Below are 26,945 nucleotides of genomic sequence, written 5' to 3'. Positions count from 1 at the left end.
CCTGCAAGCCAGGTGCCCACAGGAGGTGCATTAAGCTTTGCAAAGTTTGGGGAATAACTCGGGAAGTCTCACTGTGGCCGCTCTCCGCCCTGGGCAGGGGGAGCCACGGCTGGGAGCTGTGCCCCAGAACAGACAGCTTGTTGACAGCATGAGGCACACAGCAGAGGCCTGGTGCGTATTTGCTGAAATGAACCAGGAGGAAGGGGAGCGTGGCTTTAGTAGCTGTAAGGCAGGAGGAGGAGAGAAAAGCGGAAAAGTCACCTTGTCGCTCCCACCTCCTCCTGGCAGAGTAACTTCTGGAATTGAGGTCATCTGGTTTGTAGGACACTTGGGTGAAGGTGGGGGTGCCTGGCCCAATTCCCTGCCCCCCGCCCCCAGGAGCCTGAGCTAGGGCCCTACTCCACCCACTCTCCCACCCGTGTCCCTCAGTCCCATCCCGGCGCTCTTCGCTCAGCGCCACCCCCCGCCGTCCCTGTCCCTGTTACCTGTCCTCCCTCACCGCCCCTTGTTCCCATCGTGTCTCCTCTTTACATTTCTAAATGGGGAAGAAAGCAGGCAGGGCGGGCAGCCTGTGCCCCTGGAGATCCCCTCTCCCTCTCTCCCTTCCAACTCTTGCCACTTGCAACTGGCCCGATTTCATTACCAATTTTAATTTGCCTCTAATTAAATCCTGTGTATTTTTCCGACTCGCTTGCTAATCCACGAGGGAGGCGGGCGGCTGGAGTGGAATCTCTTGGAGCGATAATTACAAAGGGCCTAATCACGCCGGGGCTCCTGCCTCGGAATAAATTTGCCCGCATTACGGGGCTCCGATCCTCCGCTTTGCAAATGAGAATGACCCCAATTTCCGAGGATGGCCTCACCGGGGCTTTTTTCCCTCATTTCGAAGCCTGATTCGTGATGAGAGACTAATTCGTTACGCTGAAACATTAACGGCAATTTAAGGGGTCTGGCGGGGGCTGCGTAAACAAAGGGACGGGCCCACAACATGGGCCCTGGAAGGGGACGGACACAGGGTGGGGCTGGAGAGGGCCCTCGGCCTGGCAGATGGCAGCTCTGTCCCCGGATGAATGGCAGCTGGCCTGGCCTACGCGGGCTCCTGACCCTTCTGCCCTGGTCTGCAGTGGACAGCGTCTCAGGGCGGGGGCCGGCGGGGTGGAGGAGGAGGAAGGGAGTTGAAATAGTTGAGAAGAGGGACCTCCGGGGGAGATAAATGGGCGGGAAGTAAGGGTGGGAGGGAAAGACTTGGGTGCAGACAGGGTGCGTTTCCCAAGTAACACGGATGAAGCTGCAAAACTCCTGAAGGTCAAAGTGGCCCGCAAAGTGAGCCCAGTCTGCCACTGTGGCAGAAATGGCAGCTGAACACTGCTCACCGGAAGGTCTCCACCCGGTCACGGAGCCAGCTTCCCACTGAGACTTAGGCTGGGTGAGGGGAGACGGAGGTGAGCACTCTGGGGAGACAGCCACTGAGGCGACCAGGGCCGGGCAACCAGTGGGGGGCGGCATGACAGGCCAAGGGGGTTGGGCTCTGGGGGAGGTGGCGTCATGACAATCATCCACTGATTTAAGGAGTCACCTAAACCAGTTCCCCCGACCTCAAGAAAGGAGAGTAAAGATGCAGCGAGGGGGTACAGTTAGGAGAACAGGAAAGGAGGGTAGGGGCCGAGTGCTGCTCTGCCCCCAGGAGGAGCCTGCCTTATGGATGTGAGGCTCTACACCGACACCCCGAAAGGCAAGGGATTAACATGCAATATTAAAGTAAACATCAGATAATCATCATCATGATTCATAGAGGGCGCTATCATTCACAAAAGCAAATATCCAACTGGCCTGGAGGTTAGAGACTGTGCTAGGAGGGCCCCAGGAAGGCCTTGCTGGCTGACAGAGAGGGCAGGGCTGTGGTTGGCAGGAAATGACATCACTCGCAGCCAATCAGAGACTCAGAGCTCCTCACCCAAGCTTTGGGACTTGGGCATGGGATACCAAGGTCATGAAGCAGTCTCTCCCGTAGCACTCAGCACACTTCCAGAGCACAGAAGGCGGGCCCTGCGCAGACCCCACCCACTCCTGGGCACTGGTGGGGAGGGGGCCTTAGGGACACTTGTTGAAACCTGGTGGGATGGGGGGAGGTAGCCTATTTAACTGCAGCTTCTGCACTTGCCAGCAGGGGGACCCAAGAACCAGGGAGCCAAGTAAGGTTGTGAGCTAGGGACTCCTCAGGTGGCTCAACTTCCCCACGAGGCTCAATCCTCCCCTCTCCTTCCCCCACCACTCTGCTGCAAAGACCCCTCTCACCCATCAGACAGACACAGACCTTTGCTATAGAGAAACAAATGGCTTAGCAGCTCAGCGCACACCTCAGTGTCCTATTTTCCTAGGGTCTCCCCCTGCCCGCCTCTGTCCCTCAGGAAACCTCCTATGGGGTGAAGGTGTTGAAATGACTAACTGGATGGAGACAATGATCTTCCTGCAGCCAATGGCAGAGTTGAGGAGAATGTGTGATGGCCTGTGTTTGTGCCCCAGTAAACAGTCCGTGGGTCTCACTCCATCCACAGGTCCGGGCCCCCCTCCCCCCCGCCCCTCCTGAGCTCCAGCACCTGTGCCTTTGGTGAAGGCATCCGGACCCTCAGGATCTCCTGTGAACGTAGCCCAGACCTCCCTACCAGGCTCAGGCATCATCGACTCCTGGGGGCCCTACTTCATAGGGTGGGAGTCTCCGAGGCCCACAGGCAAGCACTCTAGCAAGGGGAGGGTTTTCTTCCCAGAAAGAAGCAGCACAAGGCTAGAAAGGAGGGGTTATTGGAGGTGGTGAAAGAACATTCCATGGCCCTCCAAGAGGTGGGGGTGGGGCAAGCAGCCCAGCCCGAGCTCTGGTGGGCCATTCCGCCCGATCACCTCTCCTAGGGGCTACCTAGGCAGCCTAGTCTCAAAGGCGTGTGTGTCCAAGGGTGACGGCCCTGGGCCAGGGAAGAGGGGCATCCTCACCTTCCAGGTGGCAGTGTTTCTCCGGAAATAGGCGAACATCCTGGTGAACCAGTTATAGATCTCATTCAGGGTCAGCTGCCTGTCGGGGGTCTCCAGAATGGCCTGTGGGCAGGGATAAGCAGAGAGACCCTCAGTCTGGGCCGCCAAGGTCCCGGGCTGTGCTCTCTCCCCCAGGATCTCTCCTGCCTGGACACTCACTCCCTGAGAGCAGAGGGACTGAGGCAGAAGCCCGTGGCTAGGCCTGGAGAAGCTCGCGGGGCCTGAGCAGGGCAGGCTGGCCAAGAACACAAGCCTCGGGGGCTATGCACTTGTGTGAGGGGCACAGAGGTTCCTCTGGAGGGAAATGGTTCCAAGGGCCCTGCCCGGGGGGAGGGGGGGGTCAAATGCAGTATTCTTGGGAGAGCTACCCAGGGGGTGGGAGCTGTTTGGAATTTATCCAGATTTTGGCAAGGGGCACCCTCTGAGGTGTGTGTGTGTGTGTGTGTGTGTGTGAGAGAGAGAGAGAGAGAGAGAGAGAGAGAGAGAGAGAGAGAGAAGGAAGCTAAGAGTGACCACAGTCTATCAGAAAAGTCTCGTGGGAGTGTACGCGCATGAAGTGAGAGAAGGAACACAGTGGGTGTGAGCTGCAAATAAACGCGTGTGCTCCCAGGGAGGGTCACATGACCAGTGGGAGCCATGTGAGCCCCGCTGAGAAGGGAAACATGGGTGAGCAGGATGGACAGCCCTGAGAGGGAAAGTCATGTCCCTGGCCCAGAATCCTTCCGGAGGCTGGCACCTGAGGCCAGGGCGCAGCCTGGGGGCCATTCCCCGCCCCCTCTGGCCAACTTCCAGCTCACCTGGCGGATGAGGGAGGCGTAGGTGAAGGGGGGCCTGACGTCTGCATTCTTGTAGAACTCGTGATTCTGGGCCAGCTCTGGGGGAGACAGGCAGAGGATAAGGTAGCCATTCGGGGGGCCTAGCTTGGGGGGGAAATGCTCCTCCCACAGCCCTTACCTGAGGAGATGGGGGAGCAGAACTTGTCGCTGCTCCTCCTGCGGGCAGGGCCCCCGCTGTGCAGGGAGGCAGAACCCAGGCCTGGAGGCCTTAGAGGGGTGACAGGGGCAGCAGCTGAGGTGGGGGGGTGCACGAGGCCATCTGGGAATGAGTCTGCTGCAGAGACGGTCACCTTGGAGAATGAGGAGCCGGGGACTGGGTTCAGCTGTGAGCAATGGGGAAGGTGCTGAGACAGCCCGGAGGGGGGCCCAGAGGGGCCGGGGCTGTGGGAGGGTTATGGGGTACGGAGGACCGCAGGAAGGGAGTCACTCACTGGCTGGCTGAAGGGCTTGGGCTCTGAGGGCCGCATGTGCAGATGCGCCATCATGGCCTGCAGCCGCTCGCTCTCCTTGGCAAGCTGTGGAGGGTGGAGAGGCTGGAGGTGAGCAGGGGCTGCGCCTGGAGGCAGCCAGGTCCGGGTCCTCCTCCATATTCTACCGGGCTTCCCAGGAAGGCCCTGTTCCCACCACCACTCTCCCAGCCTCAGCATCCCAGCCCCTCTGGCCCTGCCCCTGTCCCCTCGGGGACTTCCTGCGCCATGAAGGCCTCCTTGCTTTTCCTCCAGACTGCATGTCCCAGGCTCTGGCTCATCCACAGGCGGGGGCCCTCTTCCTAACAGCACACGCCTTTTCTCCCCAACAAGGGCAGAGGCTGTGGCTGAACAACACCCAAGTTCAGTGCACTTGTGTGTGAGAGGGTCCTCATGCACTGAATGGAGACACAGGCGTGGATGAATGCTTCATTCTCCCCCATTCATGAATTCAATGGATCTTTCACGACGAGCATCTCCCGGCAGGGCCCTCTGCTAGGTGCCAGAGGCAAACGGGTAAATATTGACGGGCTGCCCGATGGTCTGTCCTGAGGAGCCCCGAGTGCTGGTGCTATAGGACTTGGACTCGGGAGCCAGGCTGCCCAGGTGCTAAGCCAGCGGTGCCACCTGCTAGCCAGGTGACCAGAGGCAAGTTACTTTGCTTCTGTTTTCTGTCAAGTGGGGATGATAACAGCACCCACCACACCAGGGTGTTCAGAGGGCTCCTCGAGTTACATAGGCAAAGTATTTAGGACAGCACAACGCAAGTTCTCGTGTGTTGGCTATGAATATTGTTTTCGTCTGACTAGCACGAGTCTCTTTTCTGGACCTCCCAGCAGAGACAACCCTGGCCCGAGTTGACCCGTTAGAATCCAGCTGCCCTCCCCTCAAAACCATGGTAATTAGGACCTAGAAAATAAAAGATGCTGACTTTGCCCCTATGACCCTTCCATCAGACTCCCCACACCCCTCCTGGAAAGTCAGTGCTGTGGGAGGGGCAGGAGCCGGAGCCCCCATCCAGGTCCCTCTGAGCTTCGGCCACACCTGGATCTCCAGCTGCTGTACCACCTGCATCTGCACCCGGCACTGGGCTGTGCTCCGGTCGTCCAGGGCGTGCTCTGTGTTGAGGTGTCTTGGGGGGGGAGGGGCGGAGAGGAGAAAGTTGGCCCTGGGTTTCCTGCTATCACCATCCTCCCATCCCATCCTCTAAGCCCGCCCACAGCCTGGAACGCAGACAGATCAAGAGATACAAAGAAGGGAAAGAGGTGGGGAAAAAATGGGGCAAAGGAAGAAGCCGCCTTCTCGTCACCCTCCTTTGATGTCTTTGCTAAAATCCCAGCTACAGAGAGATCTAATTGCAAATGAACTAATTAAGTAAACCTCTGACGAAGCGTGAAAACAATTTGTTTGACCCTGATGCTGCAAGGGTCTGGGAGACAGCGGAGTTAATCAGTCAGTGACAGAGCCTGGCACGGCGGTGGCAGCTGGCCGCCTGCTGCCAGCCGCCTGTCTGCCTCCTGCCCTGCCTGTCCACCGGCCAGGCCTGTCACTAGGCCATCACTCTTGGGGGCTGAGGCTGGGCGGAGGCAGTGGGGGGCATCCTCTCCTCCTCACACCCCACCCCGCTGGGCTGTGCGGCCTGGGGATGGGCTGGGAGGTGGGAGCACGGGCTGGGTAGGCGGGCAGGCATGATGGGGAGCTAGCTGTCTGATCAGAGTCCCCTGGGGGAGCACAGCAGGTGGCAGGCTGGGGGCTGAGGGACCCTGTGGAAAGGCTTCTTGGGGCAGAGAAGGCTGTGGGGAAGGAGAGGGCTGACACCTACTTGATGAACTGGCCCAGGTCTTCACACAGGGTCTCACAGCCAGGCCACTTGCACTCCCCGTGTCCATAGAGAGGGTGGGAACCGGGGGTCTCCTCATGGGAGGAGCTGGGAGAGGGAGGTAGTGGTGAGGGACCCCCAGACCCCAGCAGCCCAGCCCCAGGACCTTTCTGTCCCTAGCACAGGTTTCCCAAGACCTGGCACAGTTCTGCGTGCTCTGGGGGAGAGGTACACTTCAGGCCCCAGAGTGCCAGCTCTCCCTCCCGGCCCCACCCCTCCCCCCAGGCCCCACTGTGGACGCACCCCTAGGGCCCCCTTCCTGACCGGGCGTACCTGTCTCTCCGAGGTGTGAGCACAGTGGGCTGTCCGTTGGGCAAGGTGTGGTGGGAGAGCGGGGGTGAGACTTTGGAGGGGGCGGCAAACGAGGTAGCGGTGGTGGCTGTGCCAGTGAGGTCCAGCCCCTCCTGCTTGACACTGTCCTCAGCGGGCTGCCCGGGGGCACCCTCACCCTTCCATAGCTGGGGCAGGTCCGTGGGGCACACGGCTGCTGCAGGAGAGAGAGGGGAGAGGCTGGCGGGGCCCCAGGAACACAGGGAGCCTTCCCATCTCACCCCTGGGAGCCAGGATGCCAGCACTCGGGTACAGGGAGGGCTGCGGGGTGGGGCTGGGGGGGTGCACCACTCACCTTGCGGAAGGGTCTGGAGGGGCCCGGAGGCTTGGTTGGGCTGCAGGCTGACCAGCCCCTGTCTCTGCAGGTTGAGCAGGTGCTGCTGCTGCAGCTGTTGCATTTGCAGGAGCTGCTGCTGGAAGGCCAGCTGTTTGCTCCCCAGTGCCTGATGGGGGGCCCGGGAGGGTGGGCAGAGAGGGGTGCCATCAGCCTCAGGCGCACCATCTGGCCCCCACCCTGCGGTCACCCCCTCCCAGGGCCTCTCAGCCCCCGGAGCCGTGGGTGCCGTGTCCGACGCTGCGGCGTCTCTGCTCCCGGCCCAGCTTCCATAGGGCTGCATGCCTCCTCGCAGTAAACACACGCATGCACGCACGCACGCTTGCGCGCAAACACACAGCCAGACCCAGACGCACAGCACGACGCCTCCTTGCTCCCGCCTCCTTCTGCTGCTTAGCGCCTGCTCTAGCTCCCGCACCGCAGCTGTGCGCGCCTGGGGGGGGGGCGCTCTCATCACAATGATCGATGAGCCTGTCAGACCCGGGGCTACTCCAGCCTGGCAGGCACCCTTCCCACATGCCCGGGGTGCCCCCCTTCTGATCATGAGGAGGGGGCCTTCTCCCCTCCAGCTCCTCTTGCTTCTTAGATACAGAGAATCACAGAGTCTGACGGGACTTTCAAAGATCAGCATCAGCTGGTCATCGGGACGCAGGCTCAGGGAACAGTCACATCCCTACTGCTGAGGGGCACATGCGAGTACTCCCTCCGTCTGCCCCGCCCCCATTCAGTTTTCACTCAGGCACTGACAAGTCAGGCTGTCAGCAAGCCTTTCCCTAGCCTGTCCTGGGAGCTTGGGAGGCAGGGACCTCGCTGCGGCCTGCCCTGGGGGTGGGGGCTGGCTAGTCAATAAACCCAGCCTAGAGAGAATGCAGAGAATGCAGCAACTGCAAGGCCCTGAGGGGGGAGGCTGAGGCCTTGGGGTATGACTGGACATGAGCAGGGCAGGCTTCCTGGAAGAGGCAACTCAATTAGCTGTGGTTTGGCCAGCAGGAGGGAGGCACAGGTCTGGGCAAGGAGGGCAGACAGCAGGGCCTGGTATGGAAGCTCAGAAGGCACTGAGGCCCAGATGGGGCCGGGTGTAGGCTGGAGAGTTGTCTGGAGAGGGCAGAGTGGGGGCGGGGCTGAAGGTGGGGGCAAGTGGTTTGCTAAGCAAGTAAAAGATTCTCAGGACCAGAGTGGAGGGCTGAGGTGCTGGGTCACTGAGAGACAAGTGGGCAGGAAGAGGGCATGACAGTGAGGCAGCTGGTCAGGAGTGTGGACCACGTGACCATGTATGTACGTGTCTACACACATGTGCAGAGACGAACAGGGCTCTGTCTTCCTGCTCTGGTGAGTCAGCAACACAAGGCAAGGAGAGGACCGGATGGGGATGAGGGGAGATGGAGCAATGTGAGCCCCCGGCCCTGTCTCCCCACACTCCCTGATCCGCTCCCCGAGGCTTTTCCTGACTTTCCCACTCACTATGCCCAGCAGTGATTCCCTCTGACCACCTTGGATCTCCCAGCCTCTGGGCTGGAGAGGGCTGGGCTGCAGGCGGTGGGATAGGCCCCGAGCCCTTACCTCTTTGGGTTGCTGCTTCCCAGCCTGCTGCTGGGTGAGGAGCTGCAGGTGGAGCTGCTCTTGCTGCTTCTTGTAATATTCCTGCAGCTGCGCGGGAGGCAGGGGTGACAGGGTTACCACGGCAGCCCCTGAGCACCCAGCCCTGAGCTGACCTGGCTCCTGCAGGCAGGAGTGGGAGCCTTACTGGGGCAGTGGGACGCATGGCCGGGCAGGGAGATTTCTGCTCTGAGAGGCTCCGTGGATGGAGAGGCAGAGGGGAGCTTCATCCCGCACTGCCCAGCCCTCCTTGCCTTTGGTGGGTCCCCTGAATAGGTCAAGGTGCCAGGAGCCAGGATGTTCCAGTACGTGGCCCTTCCCAGGGGTGCTGGAGACAGAGGTGGGGCAAGGGCGCTGCTATGGAGCGGCCCGAGCTCTGACCCCCCCCCCCCCACTGCCCTGGGGAATGCAGATCAGTCCGGCCGGCCAAGCAGTCTCCCTGGTTCCTGCCACCCAGTGATGTTGGAAGTAGACAGGCTGGGAGGTGGGGGCCAGCGCCTCCCACCGCGGCTTCCCAGCGGCCCGGGCTCACCTGCTGGAGCATGAGTGCTTGCTGCTGCTGGAGCAAGGCCTGCAGCTGTGGGGGCGACAGGATCTGCTGCATCTGCTGGGGGGTCAGCATCTGCGGCGACATCATGGCCACCGACACGGGCACCTGTGGGATTCGGCCCCGTTAGCCTGCTGGCCTCCACCACCCAGGGCATGCGCCCCAGGCCCAGCCGCAGCACGGCAGAGTGGCTCCAGAGCGAGACTGCCACCTACTAGCTGGGTGTCACAGGACAGGTGACTGGCTCCGTTTTCCTGTTTGAAATGGAAGCAGCAACAGCACCTCCCTCTTCAAGTGAGCACAGGACCGACGAGTTAGTACTCAGAACAAAGCCTGCGTACAGCAAACGCTCCTGGAGGCTGCCGAGTCTTTGGAATGAGTATTTGGAATGTGCTAACTTAGGGGCAGGAAGACAACCTTCTAATGCCCGCCGGCAGAGCCCACCCGGTGATGGGAGGGAAGCAGCCAGCCATTCCCCACTCTTGCTCTCTCTCTTGGGGCATGGGGGGGGGGGGGGCAGGAGGGCAGGCTCTAGCCGTGGGGAGGATGAAAACTTGCCCACATGGCAGGAACCCCAGACTTTGGCTCTGTTCACATACAGGCCACACACTCCAGCACACCTGTCCAGGGGCACACAGGGCCCTGAGGATGCCATCGTTGCTGTGTGTGTAGCTATGTCTTCAGCGAGGTGGAAAGAACCCAGGCACGGAGTTAGGGGGCAGGCTTCCAGTCCTGGCTCTGCACCGAGCTTGCTGTGTGGCCCCCCAGCAAGTCACTTGCCCTCTCTGGAGTGTCAGTCTCTTCAAATGTCCAACAGGGATCGGGCTGTAAGCCCTTCCAGCTGGCGCCGCAGCATTCTCAGGGCACAGAGCTTTCTGACCCCTTCCCGGCCAGGGCTCTGCAGGAGGCCCGAGAATCCAGCTGCAGGCAGGAGGTGCAGGGAAAGGCGGTAACCTCATTCTTTCCCGCCCTGCCTGCCCTGAAGCCCCTGGCTCCTGGAGCCACCGCCAGGGAGGCCCAAGTTGCCACACTGTCTTATGGCCATTTCGGCAGGACAGGCGCCCTATGGGGCTCTCCACTAGCCTGTCGCTGCAAGTGCACAGCCTCTTCTCTAGTCTCCTTCTCACTCCTGGGCTCTAGCGCGGTGCCCGGCACACTGCCGGCACCAAGTGGGCTCTAGCGCAGTGGGCTCTAGTGCGGTGCCCGGCACACCGCCGGCACCCAGTGGGCTCTAGCACAGTGCCCGGCACACCACAGCACCAAGTGGGCTCTAGCACAGTGCCCGGCACACCACAGCACCAAGTGGGCTCTAGCACAGTGCCCGGCACACCGCAGGTACCAAGTGGGCTCTAGCGCAGTGCCTGGCACACCACAGCACCAAGTGGGCTCTAGCACAGTGCCCGGCACACCGCAGGTACCAAGTGGGCTCTAGCGCAGTGCCTGGCACACCACAGCACCAAGTGGGCTCTAGAGCAGTGCCCAGCACACCGCAGGTACCAAGTGGGCTCTAGAGCAGTGCCTGGCACACCGCAGGTACCAAGTGTTTGCTCCTGGGAACTGAGATACCTCTCCCAGCAGACTGGAGGCCCCTCTGCCAGCCCTGGGGTGGGGAGAAAGGGGTACAGGGTGGCCCAGTCAGGGAGCAGTGTCCTGCAGGGACTTGTCTTGGGCAACACATGATGTGATAGTTTGGGTCCCAGGGGATTCATGCCCCTGTCAACCCCCCTAGTTCCATGGGTGGGGCAGGGGAGGAGGAGTCGGTTCCTTTTGATTTCCTTCCTGGGCCGGGGCAGGACCCAGCCCCCCGCAGAGCAGCAGCCAGGGAGGTGCGGTGAATCAGGGGCCGGGAAGTCCCACTGCCCCCAGCTCTTCTTGCCCCTTAACTAGTGGCTGAGCCCAGCCCTGGGCTTTCCCCCAGCCGTCTCCGCACACACTCCTGGAGGGGCACCACCCGGCTCTCTAGCCATGGGCATCCCATGGGAAGGACAGCCCCAGGGCCTCCGCAAAGGAGCGTTAAGTGGCAGGGCTGGGGTTCAAGCCCAGATCTGGGTACTCTGTGGCTCCTGGTGTCTCCACATCCCACACTACCCGCCTGCCCTGGGGCAGCAGGTCTAGACATGTGTTACGGAGAATTGTGGAAAATGGACCGTCCAGGGAGCCGAACGGGGGACGGGGCTGGAGATCCCAAAGGTCAGCCTCCCTCTTTAGTCCGTATCAGAGACTCTGCAAAGCCAGGCTGCTGGGGTGTCCCGGTCCTCAGCGGGGCCCAGGGGAGGGGCGGACCGTGGCCCGGACCCACCGCCCCTGCAGGGCCAGCCCGGGTGACCCAGGAGGCAGCAGCACTGCTCACCTGCCCCCCGCCCCCCACGCGAGCACCCAGCACGGCAGTCCTGAGCTCAGAGCCCTGGATTTCGGAGTCAGGCGACCTAGGTTCTGGTCTGGGACATCGACTATTCTTTGAAGTCACCAAGCCTCACTGTCTCCATCCTCTCACTGGGGTCTGGAACACCTGCCAGCCCGCCCCAAGGACGACCCGGGAGGCTGTGGTTGGCTGCGGAGCAGGTGGCAGGCCCTCGGCCAAGCCCTGGTGAGTGACTCCCTGAAGCTTCACAGCAACCCCGGGAAGGTATCATCACCGCTATCATTGGACAGATGAGAAAACTGAGGCCCGGGGCAGTTGAACACCCTGCCCCGCCTCAAAGGGACAGGGGCAGGGCAGGTGAAAGTGCTTTGTGTGCGTTCACTTCCCGCCATTGTGAAAACACTGCTTTCCCAAGAGCACGCTGCCTTTTCCTCCTCCCCTCCCCCTGCTCCACTCCAGCACCTCAGGTACTCCAGGGCCCCAGGGGCACTGGGGGGCAAGGGTCACCTAGGACAAAAGCAGTGGGCCCCCTCTCCTCACGGAGAGAGCTGCCCCGGAGATGAACTCGGCCACAGCGGGGGAGACTGAGACCAGACACCCAGACCTTTCCAGGCACCAGGAGTGAGTCACTCCGAGTGGCATGCGCGAAAGGATGTGGCATTTCCTTCCTTGGGGCTTTCCTACATGGAGGCAGAGGGATGGAAGATGACCCGGGAAGGCCTCCCCAGCCCCTGCCGTGTGGCCACGTGGCCGGCTGCTGGCTGGAGAGGCGGCGGCAGAGATAGATCAGGATGGATTACTTCTGTGTACTTGTCTCTAAGGTGGCCCAACGGGGTCAAGAAAGGTCAGCAGAGGGGCTGCCACATACGGATCTCCTGAGCTGGCTGACCCATCCACCTCCCCCCTCACACCCCTTGGGGCTCTGAGCACTGAGCTGGAGCTCCCCTGGGTCCCTACGGACTACTCAGCAGGCCAGGATGTCAGGATGGGCACTGTGGGCTAGTGAGCTCAGCAAAGCCCATGAGTCACCATCTGGAGAGTGGCCAGGGCAGCTACATGCTTACTAAAGCCCTGGCAGTGTGAGCTCCGGGCTAACTGCTGACAGCTGCCGCCAGCCCCGCCCCCAGGGGCCCTGCACAGGCCCCAGCCCTCCACCCACCGTGACTGCAGCGGGCTGGGCTGGATGGCATGACAGGGAGGAACAGGGATGGGGCCTGACACAGAGGAAGCTTATCTGGGGCTGAGGGTTGGGATGGATGCAATTTCGTGCCAATCAAGGACTCAAACTCAACCTCTGAAGTTGGGGTCTGGAGTCCCAGGGTGTTTTCGGAGACTAGGCCAGAGCTTGCTTTGGGTTAAATTCCCTTGTGTATGACCAGAAGGAAGTCCTCAAACTAGTTCTGGGCTGAATCTACAACAGAATAGATCATGGTGGGACATGAAGATCTCCTAGAAATGCCAGAAGGGTGGGCCTCAGGGGGGCTGAGAGGACGCAAGGCTGGGCGGAGCTAAGGGGCCTGAACCGCACCTGAGCCTGACTTCTCCCCGCCTGGCATCCAGGCCTGGGCACCACCCCGGCCATCTCCAGGCTGGAGCTGGACACCTAATATGGTCTGAGAGAATCATCTGAAGCTGGCTCTAGGAGGAGGCTGGTGAACATGGATGGAGGTGAGTGTGGGCAGGAAACCCCACCTGGAGTTGGGGAGCAGGACAGTGTTGTGTGGAGACCCCCGGGGAGGGGCTGCCATCAACCTCCCTTCATTACCCTTCTCTTCAGTCAACGCCAAACCCACAGAGTGCACGCGTCTACCTGCTCTTCCCTATCCCCCACCAGCCTTCTGGGCCCTGGCCCCCAGTTGGGAACGGAAGCCCCACCTTCTTAGAGACTGTAAACTTGAAAGGCAAGGGAGGTGCCGGGGTTGGAGGAGGAGAAGGATCAACAGTTAGGGCTCTTGGGGAAGTTCAGATGAGAACGGCCACCGCCCTGAGCCCAGAGAACCCTCCGGCAAGGGGTCTGGCCCTGTGGACTGTTAGTGTTGACTACTGTGCTAAGCACATGCCAGTGTCACAGGTCACGGTGTGGGCACTAAAGTGTGAGTTCCGGAGACAGTTGTGTGGGTTCGAATCCTGGCTCTGCCCCTTATTAGCTGTGTGACTTTGGGCAAGTTACTTAACCTCTCTGGGCCTCAGTTTCCTCCTCTGCAAGATGGAGCTGATAACAGTATTCCCCCACAGGATGGTGAGGAAAAGGAGATGCACTTATAAAGCACTTAGTGTCTGCCCCGGCAAGCCCCTCTAGATGCCAGCCGCTGGTTTCGGAAGTACTGAGTGAGGGCGTGTGGAATGGAGGAACCGACCAACCTCTGGGTGTGAGGAGACAAGAGAGGAGGAGACCGAAGAATTATTTTATCTGTCCCTCTGAGCAAAACCTCTGCCCTCATTCTAGGCCATCCAGGGACCTCTCCTCTTTCCGGAGAGGGGGTCTCCCAAGGAAAATGCCACACAGCCTCCCTTCCCTTCTCATTATTGCAGATCGACCCTCAGACCCAGCTGCAAAGCCCTTCCTGGGTCTGACCTCAGTCTCTCCAACGCCCACCAAGCTCCTCCTTGCTGGTCTTGGGTCCGCAGGCCCTTTCTGGGTTAGGGGAATATTCCTGTTCCCCAGCCTACCTCTCCCCGCTCTTAGAAGGGGGTACTGGGCTGGGCCCAGGTGGGAAGCATTAGGAACAGTAGCCTGAAGGTCACTTCAGCCCTAGGGAGTTGGGGGCATCCCTAATTCAGAGACCTGGTCCCGACACCACAAAGGCCTGGAGAACTTTCTCTTCTTCCCAATACTGGCTTTCCTGGTTGTGTCCTCCCCTCCCCAACCCAGGCCAGCACCCCTCTTTGCCCAACTCCTCCCCCTCGAGGGCTGTCTCATCAGGTTCGAGACTTCTAAAACAGGGCTACTGGTCGGGGCCCACAGCTGTTGGGCACCTTGAACTTCTTCAAAGCACTTTCTGACCATAAGTTTGTTTTACAGAAAACCCGGTCCTGGGTCCTTCTCCGGGCACCCTGCCCCCCATCCCTCATCCCGCCCTCCTCCTCACTTCCCTCCTGCCCTCAGCACCCCGCCCCCCCAGACTCCAGAGCTTCTCGCTCAGGATCGTGTTCAGTCTTCCTCCCTTAGATAAACTTCCTTTCAAAGCCCCGCTTAATCCCCTCCCCAATTCCAAGCCTCCCCTTCACGGTGGGGAGGTGTGGGGGTAGCAAAAAGGCTTGGTCGCTGGGCTGAGGGGGAGGAGACCAGGCTGCCCCAGTAGTGACCCACCCCGGACTCAGACGGACTCAGACAGCGATTCTCCAAGTTCTTTGTGACACAAAAGGTAAACAGAAGGCCTGGCTTACCCCCGCCCACCCCCCACAGATCTCCCTCCCCCATCCAGCCAGATGGGCCGGCAGGTTGGGGGAAGGGAGAGGGGGAAAAGGGCAGATTGTGCAAAGGAAAACAAAAGAGACAGAGAGACATCAAGAGACAGGAAACACGGGGAGACAGTGAGAATTGGTGGGTGAGAGATTAGGGGGGCTGTGGTGACCTCAGCCGCTGAGAGAGCCTGGGAAGGGAGCAGAGAGGGCCAAGCCCAGTGACCACGCCGGGATGGAGAAACAGAAACCTGAGAAGTAACCCTGACGCCTGCGGAGAGGGACGGAGACAGAGATCTGAGCGCAGGCTCTGACTCAGGGACAAAGAGGCCGAGCAGAGGAAGGCCGGGGGATCAGGTGGACACGAGAGGGAAAGTGGAGTTTCTTCACCCTGCTCCAGCCTTTCCCTCCGGGCCGCTGCCCACTTCTGGCCCTGGGCACTGGCCAGAGCGATTCTCCACCGGCTCCTCCTCTCCGGGTCTAGCCAAGCCCGACCCCTGACCTGGCCCGGGCCAGCCCGCCCAGCCCCAGGGACGCCCTCCTCACCTGCACGGCAGAGGCAGACTGCTTGCTGTCACTGTTCCCGGGGGAGCTCAGGCCCGAGGCCTGCTGCAGCAGGAACTGCCGGGCTACCTGGAGAGCCTGCAAGACAGGGCGAGTCAGTGGGCCTGCCCCCAGCTGTGGGCTGCAGGGCTGCGCAGTCAGGATTCAGGGAGAGTTCGGGCGGTGGACGGGAGGAGGTCTGGGCAAGATGGAAGGTCTTGGGGGTGAGTGAGAGGCTCAGGGGTCCACTTGGGCTTGGGGTAAGTGTAAAGATAGGAGTTACTGAGGCATCCAAGCCTGTAGGGACTCACTCTGGAACCTGGTGAGGTTTGCTCCCTCATGGGGTCAGCAACTGGAAGGATCTGAGGTCAGACAAGGGGTTAGACTCGGGGGATAAATCACAGGTACTACTTGTAGAGCATCTACTGTGGGTCAGACACTTCCCAGGTGTCTGGGAGGTAAAACTATTCTCTTCCCTTCAAGTTCTTCTGGCTGGACTAATAATCAGATTAACACAAAGCAGATTAGCGGGAGAAAAAACATTCAAGTTTAATAACATATACTTCCTGTACACACGGGAGAGACTCAGGAACAGAGTAACGGGCCGTCACCTTACATACCCTCCCTCAGCTGAAGACGCAAGCTGATGTTGGGGGTGGAGAGCCAGTGCTGAGGTTGCCAGGAAGAGCGAGGACCAGGGAAGGGGGCTGTGCAGACTTGAGCCCATGCCCTCTGTATGGACAGACCCAGGCCTGGCACAGGGCGGGGCGCGCCCTTCCAGATGGAACTCTCCCGCACAATCGCGCGTTCCTTTGCCAAAGGGCACCTTCTACTTGGTTTTCAGAGCTTCTCTCAAGTCTGCTGTTTCTTAAAATTGACCAGCCTTAAATAATCAATATCCCCAAGTGGCGTATTTTGGGGTGGCCCACTCTGCTCCCCTTCACAGGCAAGAGCTCATTGAGTTCTCTCCTGTGAGGAGGTGAGGTAGGATCAGCCCTATTTTGCAGATGAGGAGAGAGTGACCAGAGGGTTCAGTGACTTGCCCGAGATCGCACAGCTAGCAGGTGTCAGAGACAGGACTGGCGCCCGGGCAGCCCGCTCCACAGGCCGACTGACCTACTGTGTGCTGGTCCAGGGCCTAGGGAGCAGCATTCACAGGGAACCCGACCACACAGCTGGGGTGTCCCAGGGTGGGGGCAGGGGGTGTGTAGGCAGCACTGAAGGAATTCAAGTTCTGGAGGGGGGTGACGACGCGTCAGTGAGTTGCACGGACTGGCGGCAGCTCTCGGAGGCCACGGTGCTCGGATGGACTCTGACCAGAGTCGGCGGAGTGGGAAGGGTATGGCATTTCCCGGCGCAGCTGGCCCGGCAGTGGGCCTGGATGGTGGGCACAGGAGCTGAGATGGGTAGGAGAGCGAGGGGTGAGGGAGGCCCTCAGAGTCAAGGGATGTGGGGACCTGTCCTGAACCCACACTCCAGGAGCAGAAACCCGGCTGCCTCCAGGTTTCTCAGAGACCTTGGGAGCCCGAGCAGCTGTGTCCAGGCCCTCGACCAGGGGCTCCGGCCTCAGGCAGACCCGGATTTGAGTCCCCGTATGATACCAGCGGTGTGACCTTGGACAAGCTGTTCCATTTCTGTGTTTCAGTCTCCTGATCTGCAAAACTGGGACACTCCCCATCTCCGAGACACTCGGGGAATTAAAGGACCAAGGCGTCCCTTCGTCGGCATTCACGCGCGAAGTGCCTGTCCCTCCCTCCTGGAGAACCTCAGTTCTGCCTCACCTCCTCCGGCCTCTCCCGACGCCGCTCGGGCCTGGTGCACCTCTTCAGGGACACGTGCCCACCTGCGGCTCCCTCACCGCGGTCCACACACTGTCTGTCCTCACGTGGACTTCTACTGTCCTACCCTACCACAGCACCGGAGGCAGGACCCCGTGAGGGGAACACGGACGCCCTCGGAAAACACTCCTGAGCGCCTCTGCGTACCAAGCATGTACACACCCCCGGCAGCCCTTCCCCGCATCACACAGCTGAGCCTCCCAGAGGCCGGAATCCAGTCTACCTCAGGACAGTGTCCAAATACACCCTGGTCATCTATGGGCACGGGTCTCCCGCCAAACCTGGAGTTAGGTTAGGTGCACCCCCCGGCAGCCCCCCGACCCAGCGCCTCCCCCCCCCTGTCTCTTCCCTGGGACCTCACACCAAGATTTGTGGCCTGGGGTTTCTTAAGATTCACTTCAGGCCCAGCTGGTATGGCTCAGTGGTTGAGCGTCGACCCACGCACCAAGAGGTTACCAGTCCGATTCCTGATCAGGGCACATGCCCAGGCTGTGGGCCCGATCCCCAGTGGAGGGCATGCAGGAGGCAGCCAATCGATGTTCTCTCTCATCGATATTTCTATCTTTCTCTCTCTCTCCCTTCCTCTCTTTCTAAAAGCAATAAAGAAAAAATTAAAAAAAAAAAAAAAAGATTCGCTTCAGGAAGTATGTAAGTTTGACCTTCCTGAGGCAAAGGACTCTGAGAGGCTGTGGAAAGGTGGGTGCGGGCAGGGTGGGCACAGAGAGGGGGTGGCCAGGCGACCATTAGGAAGGAGCCCTTGTCCCTGCCTGCCTTGCTTTTCGTGACCCCCCAGGTCTAATGACACAGGCTGGACACATGCTCTTTGTCCTCCAAAGGCAGAGGGCAGAGGGGTCAGGGGACAAGGCAGGGGAAGAGGATGGCTCGGAGGAGTGTCAGGCCAGGCAAGCCAGAGGGGACGCTGGTCAGGGCGGGGAGAGGAAGCACCCAGCGCCCTGGGTTGGGGGCACACAGAGAGGTTTCCAGGCGAAGCTGGGGGAGCCCCATGCAGTCTCCTGGTGGGGGCAGTGGCCAGGGAGCTGGATTTACTCCCCACTGACTTTCTTACTCTGTGGTCCCCTGGAGCATGAAATTACAAGGTTTATAGAAAAAAATGACATGGGTTTGTAATCTCATTCCTGAGAGACGTCCCTGTGAAAGGCCCTTCACTCCTGCTCCTGTCACCCTCCCAATTGGGGCCTTTCCTCCCCCAGGGCCTCCCCTGGGCCCAGATCATGGCCAGGGGAGAGCGGGCCTGGCTGAGGCCTCCTCTGACTCCCGCTTCCCCTCCCCTCCTCACATTCGCCTGCTGTGCCAGGGAGCACGGGCGCTGACGACACACCCACACGGCCTGCCCAGAGCCATGCCCGGCAGAGCGGAGCAGAGGCCGGAGGCGGGCACCAGGTCCCAGAGCCAGGGAAGGGCCTCCAGGGGAGGTGGCAGCACAGACAGGTCCTGAGGAGTGTCCAAGCACACCGGCCCATGCTCCGCAGAGAGGTGACCGGCCCAGGGAGCCAGGGGACCTGACCATTCCCGGGCAGAAATCGAGTTGCGTTGGGGACAATAGTGGGAGAGGTGCCGGGGCCGCAGGTCACCGGTGGGACCTCCTCAGGCACCTCACGCACTCGCTCCCCCCCTTCGCGCACTCCAATGCACGCCATTGTCGGCTCACTGGTCCTGCTCTTGGAGATGGTGAGGCGACAGTGACCCACACAAGGTGGTTCTGTGTAATTTGCCCTGACCCAATTTAGGGTGATCTGCGTACGACCTAAAGTCACCCTGCAGGTACCCAGGGCTGGGGGAAAGGCAGATCCTGGGCGTGGGGTCCCCGCTGCCCTCCTGGATGGCCTGGACACGGCACTGACAGCCCAGGGCACCGAGTCTTCCCGACACGTCCAGACTTCCACCCAGGAGGCCCCTTCCAGGTGGTCACCCCAGGGATCAGCAGGGCCAATATTCTGTAAGCTCCACCCGAGTCACATCCACCACTCTGATGCCCAGTGTCCACACTGGCTGCTGGCACCGGTGTCTGACCCATCACTGGCCTGGGAGGTGGGAAACGAGCCCCTCCCCCCACAGATCCAGCCCGGCTGACTCTGTGACGCCAGCGGGGCTGCAGCCTCCTTGACACACAGCTGTCAAGTGTGTCTGTGAGCCCCAGCCTCCAGCACGCAGCGGACACCGGTGAAAGTCTCGCCAGTCTAGGCTGGACGTGGGAGGCAGGCGCAGGCTGGCACGGGGCTTAGGCTGGCGTCCGGACAGTGCCCGGAGGTGTTCGAAGCGCTTCTCCGCACATTCAGTGGAGGCTTCACAACCCCGAGCAGGCCGGGCAGGTGCCACCGTCTCCACGGTCCAGCAAGGAAACTGAAGCCCAAGGCCTACTGCCAGGAAGCAGAGTCCAAACACCGCGAGTCCCCGGCCGTGGGTCTGCCCCCGCCCCGCCCCCAGCCAGCCTGGTGTTCCAGTGGGATCCCTAGGAGATGAGTGGGCTCCGTCTCCCTTCCCCGGGGCCCACAGGCACCCAAACACTGGCTTGGGTGGCAAAAAGCACTTAGAATCCCACACCGGGGACAAGCCATCATGGAAAATCTGGGAAGAAGGAGGAAGAGGGGACTCAGGGCAGAAAGTGGGAGCCATCTGGCTTCTTAAACTGCATTTTCTCCTCCCTCCACCCCTTGAACTGAAACCCAAATGCCCAGCTCTGTGGTTTGGGGAGTAAGGTCTAGCTTTCCGCTAAGGGAGGCAGGAGGGGTCTGTGCCATGCGTGGACCCCGGTCAGCTCCGTAGCCAACCCCTGGCTCCACCATATACTGAGTGACCTTGGGTAAGTCACATGACCTCTGAGCTCTGAGCTCCGGGTTCTTCCTCTGCAAAACAGGGATAACGCTGTACTTAGCTCACAGGGTTGTTGTGACGAGTATATGAGACAACATGCGCGGGGTTTGCAGCACAGTGCCTGGCGCCCAGTGGGCCCCACGTGGGCACTAACTATTGTCATGGAATCTTCTGCCTTTCCAGGCAGCTCCTGGTCATCTGTCCTATGCCACCCAGAAGGACTTGCTAACCAAACCCTCTTCCAGCCCACACCCACCCCCGTTTCCCCTCAAGCCAAAGAACTCTCTCTGCTAATGAAGCTGAACTCTCCTCCCCCATCGCCCATTCAGAAGTCATTAGCAGGATCTCCACAATTAGGAACAAATGGCTTATAACGGATGGCATCCAGGGAGGGCGGCTGGGATGGGGGGAATGAAGCTCAGCTGTGAGGGCAACAGGGAGCTGCTATGAAAAGAAAAACAAGTCTTGAGACAGGAGGGTCTGTCATCTCCAGTAGGAGACCACCCCCTCATTTCTGTCTCTGAGAATTCAGGGGGGAGGGCAGGCCTCTCTGTGGAAGCCAGGTACAGGGCTGGTTACCAGGCTGCAGGACGGCAGCTCTGTGCTGGGGTCCCAGCCTCACTGGTGTGTTTAAGCGGGCAGGTGGGGGTGACCGGCGCCCAGGGAGTCGAGCCTGAAGGGCTGAGCTCTGAGAACAGACGCAGCAGCACACAGACCTCGCCTGGAGAGCTGGAGATGCTGGAGGGGACCAGCTCAGTCTAGTGTTTGCCAACTGCTGCTCATGACCTAAGGGGGGAAGGGGGTCATCATGTCGACTTAGCGGGTCAGAAAAGCAGGGAAAAAAAATACGCATGCATGCGTATTTTTTAAAAATTAGAGTTACTAGGTAGGTGTAAGCACTGATTCATGAAAGTGAGTGCTGGGACTCTCAGTAAAATGTATTTCTCACTGTAGGTCTCAAGCAAAAAGGTTTACGAAGCAAGCAAAGCGCTGATCTAGTTCATGTTAGGGATGAGAAAATGGATGCCCGAGGGCAGTGACATGCCCAGAGTCACACTGTGGCAGGAAAAGGCCCTGACCCCCTGGGCCTGCCTTGGGGCTCTGCGTCTGGAGCTGGCCAGACAGGATGGAGGACCCCCAGCAAATTCTGGTTTAATTCTGATCGTGGTGAGCGGTAGCCAAAACGAACTCCAAACTCCTTTTGTCTGCACCTAGCTAACTTTGGCAAATTTGGGATCTAAGTTGTCTTGATCATTTCAACTAGGGTCTGGCTGGATTTAGGGGAGGGGGCACTAGGAAGGTGTTTGGAGATGCTGGCCCATCCCAAACCTGAAGGGCATGCCCAGGAAAGCCCGTCACCTGCCCCCCAGGGCCACGGCGCGGCTTTCGGCTCACTCATCAGTCACTCAGCAAGTGTTCCCGAAGCCCCACAGGCACGGCGCCCTCCCAGGCACTGTGCACTCGGCGTGTGCTTTAACAGGGCTCGCGTTCTCACGGGGTGAGACAGACACTGAGACAGAAGCAAGCGAACTGTGAGATGGTGGTGAGCCTTACACAGAGGCTGGCTGGCTCCTTGGGGTGTGTGGCCAGGGAGTCCTCTTTTCAGACATTTACAATGAGCAGGCAACTCTTGCAGGAGAGAGTGTGCGGTGGAGGAAAGAGCTGGTGCAAGAGCCCTGAGGCAGAATAAGCTGGGAGGTACCTCGTGCACGGTCAGTGTGGCCAAGCCAAGCAGCCTGGGAGAAAGTCCCAGAGGTGAGCAGGGGCCAGATAACACAGAGACAATGGTTTTTAACCTGAGGACATGCCTATAGAGAGGAAGGGAGAGGGAGGGAGGGGAGAGGGGGAGAGGGAGGGAGGGAGGGAGGGGGGGAGGGAGAGGAGAGGGAGGAAGGGAGAGAGAGGGAGAGGGAGAGGGAGGGAGGGAGGAAGAGAAATATTGATCCACCCTCTGCATATGCCCTGACCCTGACCTGGGATCCAACCTGAAACCCAGGTATGTGCCCTGACCAGGAATCAAACTGACAATCTTCTGGTGTATGGGATGACACTCAACCATCTGAGCCACTCTGGCCCAGCAGGGACCATGGTTTTCACTTCTTTCTACACTTGAAGAAAATTGGTGGAAGATTTTAAACAAGTGAATATAGGGAATTCAGGAAGTGATATAATTTCCTAACCTGCAGTTATTAAACAGTTGGTGCCTAATAAGTACTTGTTGATTTGAATTAAACAAAAAACATCTCTCCGCCCACTCTCTGAAATGCAACTCCTCCAAGGAACAGAGTGAGGGGACCAGAGGAGGGGAAGGGCACAGGGAGGTCAGGGGTCAGTGGTCCCAACCAGGCCGGGCACTGACCGTGGGGAGATGCAGGTTCTCCACCAGCCAGGTTTTGTCCTCTAGCAGAGACATAAAAATGAAATTACACAGAGGAGGGGGGCAAAGAGGGTGGGGAGTGGAGACCATAAAACCCCTGAAGTGATTCTACACCTTTTTCCCTTGGAAAAAAAAAAAAAAAAGCTTTTTGGAAAAGGCTGTAAATTTTTTTTACACCAACCTCGTAAAAATGACATTGGCGCATTCTCAAATTAGAACCATTAAAATGAAAACCAGCAACGCATAGATACAGACAGGCCCACGTGGGTGGGAGCCCCCAGGCCTGGGTGCACAGCCTGCTTTCAGGGCCCCGTCCCCACCAAGCGTCTTGGAAATGCCTCCTCCTGCCAGGAGGGGCCTCTGGCATGGGGATGAGAGTGGACCCAGGAACCCAGCAGCACTGGGAAGAAAGAAGTGCCCCTCGGAGAGGCTCCTTCGCGTTCTCCTCTCTGTGCTGGGGTGGTGGTCGTGCTCCCCTCTCTGTGCTGGGGTGGCGGTCGTGCTCCCCTCTCTGTGCTGGGGTAGTGGTCGTGCTCCCCTCTCTGTGCTGGGGTGGCGGTCGCTGGCACCCTGCAGGCTCAGCGCCCAGGAGGACCCAGGGTGGGGGTGCTGGGAGAGGCAGGGCCGTGAGTCTGGGTGTCTGAAGAGGCTGGCATAGTGAGGGCTGCTCCCCCCTCCCAGATGGGTGATCCTGGGAGTTCTCAGAAAGGAAGTCTGGGTTCAGAGCCACCATGAGCCCGGCTGCTGCCCTCACACTAGGCATGTGTGCAGGGGGAGGGTTCAGAGTGGGGCTGGGGGACACACAGCTCCCTTCTCAGAATAAAGGTGTTCCCCCAGAAACACTGTCTTCCCCACTGAGGGTGCCCGGGACGCAGCCCTCCCCCCTCCGAAGAGGAAACACTCAACTCCCCCTTTCCCCAGCCCCCACTCCTGACCAGTAAGGGTAAAAACTCTGGCATACAAGGGGCAGGGGGTACAGTGAAGAGAGGAAACTCCAAAGTCTCAACATTTCATATTGGAAGGGAAGGCCGGTGGTAGGGGGGCTGGCTCCTTTCTGGTCCCAAAGGAGCAGGGGCCTGGGACCCCTTTCCCAGCATGGGGCCTCCCTCTCCCTGGAGCTCCTTCCTGGGGAAGCTTCCCTTTTCCTGGGACTGGGAGGCAGACACAGGAAACAGTGGTCTTGGCGGAGTAACCCAGCAGGGCTACAAGACACGGTGGGGGTGAAGGCCCTCTCCCTGCTGGTCCTCTCTGCCAGCCCCACCCACCTGCCCCCATTCCTACTTTCTCAGCACTATCCTGCAGCTGCGGGGGCGCAGGGACCTCACTCGTGTGCGGTTTCCAAGTCTCCCCTCTGGGGAGTCCGTGCCCCAAGGTTCCCTTCAGGCCTCAGCAGCCCCTGGGGAAGGGACTCCTTCGCTGGGAAGGAAAGAAGGTGTAGGACCACTTATGAAAAAGTACAATCTGAGGCATGAGGGTGGGAGTCCCACAGTCTGAAAAAGTGGGCCCCAGACCTAAAATTAAAGACAACTGCAGACAGTGTGTGTGAAGTGGGGGAGGGGGGTGCTAATTCACCTTTGAGGCCTCCCCTTCCCACTCCATCCCCCTAAGTAGCTTTGGCAGAGGAGAGCCAGATGGAGAAGGAAAACAAAAATCTCTTCCATTCTTCTTCCTCCCCTCGCCCGAGTCCCTGACACCCCCCATCTCTGTGGAGGGGGGTGAGTTAAAAGCCCATTAAAGTGCAGAGCCCCCCCAGCCCTTTTGAATCTCCTCACAGGATGTGCACAGGGTGGGATTTGGCCCTGGTTGCCACAGCAACTGCAGTGGGAGTTCCCAGACGCTAAGCAACCCTCCTGTGACCCTCACTGACCTGTCACCCCCACAACCTGAGGACAATAGCAGTGCGGCTCCGGAGGCCCAGGACGCCTTTCTGCCCAGCGGCCAGCAGCGCGGCCCCCACTGGGCCTGCCCAGCCCTCCGGCCCGAGTCCCGCTCTCCTAGGCGGAGCGCCCAGTCTGGTCCCCGAGACCTTCCCAGGCCCCCACCTCCCAAAAGCTGGCACACACTTTCCCCAGCTCACTGCCCCCAGAGAGCCCAAAGGGTATGTGTGCAGTCCCTACGTGGACATGTTCACAGGTGAACTCAGGTAAGGCAACCTGCACGGGAAAAGCCATCGGAGGGAGGCCGGGGCGAGGCGGCGATGAGGAAGGGCTTTGCACTGGTGAAGGAAGGGGCTGATGGGCAGCTAGCTGGTGAGCCTGCTGGGTCCAGTGTATTCTTCAACAGCAGCTGGGGCATCCCCAACTCCAGCTGGCCAACAGGGTCCCTGTGCAAACGAGGGTTCAGTGCAGAGCGAAGGCGTGGCGTGCGCCGGGGCCTACCACACTCCCACGCCTTCTTCTCGGGGCAGGGTCTCCACGAGAGAGACGGGAGACTCAGTGGAAGCCAAGGGCAGGGTGGACGTGGTGTGGCTGTCACTCACCGGGAAGGGCGCTGGGAGCGGGGCAGGAAGCTGGGGCCCTGGCTGCTGCAATGGGGCAGCCAGCCAGGGACCCTCTCTCCATCTGAGGGGCCTGGCAGCCGAGCTATGTCACCGCCCCTCCCAGCCTCTGTTTAAACAAGCTCCGGCCTGCTGTTGCGTGGAAACAGGCGCTGCTCTGCTTCCAAAGTGATGTGGCTGCCCTCTTCAGCACTGTTTGTTTCAGCCTAAAGTCCTGTCACCAGTCTGACTTCTGACTTGCCCTGTTTATCTCTCTCTCTCTCTCCTCTGTCAACTCATTACTCCCAAAGGCCACGCTTGCATTTCCAGGGCTTGTTTACCCAGAGCAGAGGGACAGGGACCAGCAGACGGAAGGACAGAGGGAGAGGGGCTTGGAGGCACAAGAGGACGAGGACAGACCAGTGCCCGGCCCACAAACACCCTCCCCCAACCTCCTTCCTCTGGAGTGGCTACTTAGGGCCAGTGCACAGTGTTGCTTCTGTTTGTTTGTTTGAAGAGCCCTTTTAGGCTGGGAATGGAGTGTTCTCCATCAGGCATCAACGGCCGTTTATTTAGCACCTACTATGTTGTAGGCCTCGCTCTCTCCACTTCCTGCAGAGGCCTGTGTGAGTGGCAGGAGCGAGAAGGAGGATGTGCCGAGCCCTGGACTGGGACCTGAGAGACCTGAGGTTTAGCTGCAGCCTTTACCATGTCACACGGACAAGTCAGTGCCACCTCTTGCTGCCCCCCTCACCTGTGAAATGGGAATAATAAGATCTACCTCCCAGAGGTAGATGATACAACCTCTGTGAAGGACCCAAAGCACCCAACAGACACAGGTGTTTGTTTGTCCTTGGAGGACTTCCTGGTTGGGTTTGAGAGGGAGGAGGAGCCCACTGGGCCAGGCTCCCTTGCCCACAGCTGCTTTAGCCCACAGACTCAGGAACATGTGTTGTTGGGGGGCCAGAATGTGCTACTCCGGAAACTTCCCCCCAAACCTCACTCATGTATTGGGGGGTGGAAGGAGGGTCCACAGACGGATTTCATTTTAATTGAAAATTTTGTATTTTTAATTTTGCAGGGCTCTTTTCATATTTTGGAGCCAACAAAACCTTTTTAAGTCTCAAATGTTTTCCTTGGCCCCAGGCACTACGCCCATAGTGAGCCCAAATGGATAAAACAGCCCTCCGCCTGCCTCCAAATCTCCACCCCAGTTTATTTGTGAAACAGATATAGGATTTTCCAGGACTTTGGGATATTCCCCAAAACAAACAGGAATAACTGGAACATGGAACGTGGACGGTAAAGCATGCGTGTGTGCACGCAGGACGGAGAAACCTGATCAGCGCAGACCCCCCCCCCCCCCCCCCCCCCCGCAAGGCCCGGTTATCCGGAGAGCTGTTCACTCTCCCCTTTCAATACTTTTCTTTTTTTTTTTATCCTCACCCGAGGACATTTTTCCATTTTTTTGTTCAGATAGAGCCGGAGGGAGAGAGAGGAAGAGAGAGAGAGAGAGAAACATCGACGTAAAAGGGACACATCAAGTGGCTGCCACCCGCACGACCAACCAGGGCCGGGGACAAACTGCAACCGAGGTACGTGCCCTTAGCAGGAACCGAACCCGGGTCTCTCCGGACCGCAGGCCAACGCTCTAACCGCTGAGCCAAACTGGCCAGGGCCCTTTCAATACTTTTCAAAAGACATTCCCAGTTTCAGTAATTCTTCTGCCCACCCCGCACCCTCCATTTGGAATTGTTCATGGCTGCGGGCATGGATGTGTGGGAGGGGAAGCTGGCCATACCAAATGGGTGGCCTTGGAGCCCTCTGGTGGGGTGTGTTTTGTCATTATTTTGATAAAGGGGAGGATTTTGCCCTTTGACCTCTGTCCCCAGTAGATGGCACAGGCGCCGGGTCTCTGCCCCAGAGATCGGCTTAGGAAGGCTTAGGAGATGCCAGAAAACCCCCAAGGACCATCTCCCTGGGGAGGGGAGAGGCCCTTTCCACTCAAGCCTCACGGCTTCTAAGAGGAAGTGATTTTTAAAGCCCTTAGTTCGGTTCATCCACGGCCTGTGTGTACGGGGGTTGCACACCCAAACTGCATC

General features: G+C 59.5%; 1 protein-coding gene across 2 annotated transcripts in view; it reads right to left on the bottom strand.

Moving 5' to 3' along the window:
- The window catches only part of FOXP4 (forkhead box P4), a 50,505-nt gene that overhangs the window by 4,634 nt on the left and 18,926 nt on the right, over positions 1 to 26,945 (bottom strand). For both annotated transcript variants that reach the window (XM_036249037.1, XM_036249036.1), the window contains exons 3-13: positions 15,324 to 15,419; positions 8,999 to 9,121; positions 8,431 to 8,517; positions 6,832 to 6,979; positions 6,480 to 6,693; positions 6,150 to 6,254; positions 5,372 to 5,459; positions 4,292 to 4,375; positions 3,979 to 4,183; positions 3,822 to 3,898; positions 2,986 to 3,087 (exon numbers count right to left, since the gene is read on the bottom strand). In XM_036249037.1, the coding sequence (XP_036104930.1) occupies positions 2,986 to 3,087; positions 3,822 to 3,898; positions 3,979 to 4,183; positions 4,292 to 4,375; positions 5,372 to 5,459; positions 6,150 to 6,254; positions 6,480 to 6,693; positions 6,832 to 6,979; positions 8,431 to 8,517; positions 8,999 to 9,121; positions 15,324 to 15,419 (1,329 nt within the window). The remainder of the gene's footprint in view (positions 1 to 2,985; positions 3,088 to 3,821; positions 3,899 to 3,978; positions 4,184 to 4,291; positions 4,376 to 5,371; positions 5,460 to 6,149; positions 6,255 to 6,479; positions 6,694 to 6,831; positions 6,980 to 8,430; positions 8,518 to 8,998; positions 9,122 to 15,323; positions 15,420 to 26,945) is intronic.

Source organism: Molossus molossus, unplaced genomic scaffold (genome assembly GCF_014108415.1).
Source record: "Molossus molossus isolate mMolMol1 unplaced genomic scaffold, mMolMol1.p scaffold_m16_p_8, whole genome shotgun sequence".
Lineage (NCBI taxonomy): Eukaryota > Metazoa > Chordata > Mammalia > Chiroptera > Molossidae > Molossus > Molossus molossus.
This window is presented reverse-complemented; position numbering and strand designations above follow the sequence as displayed.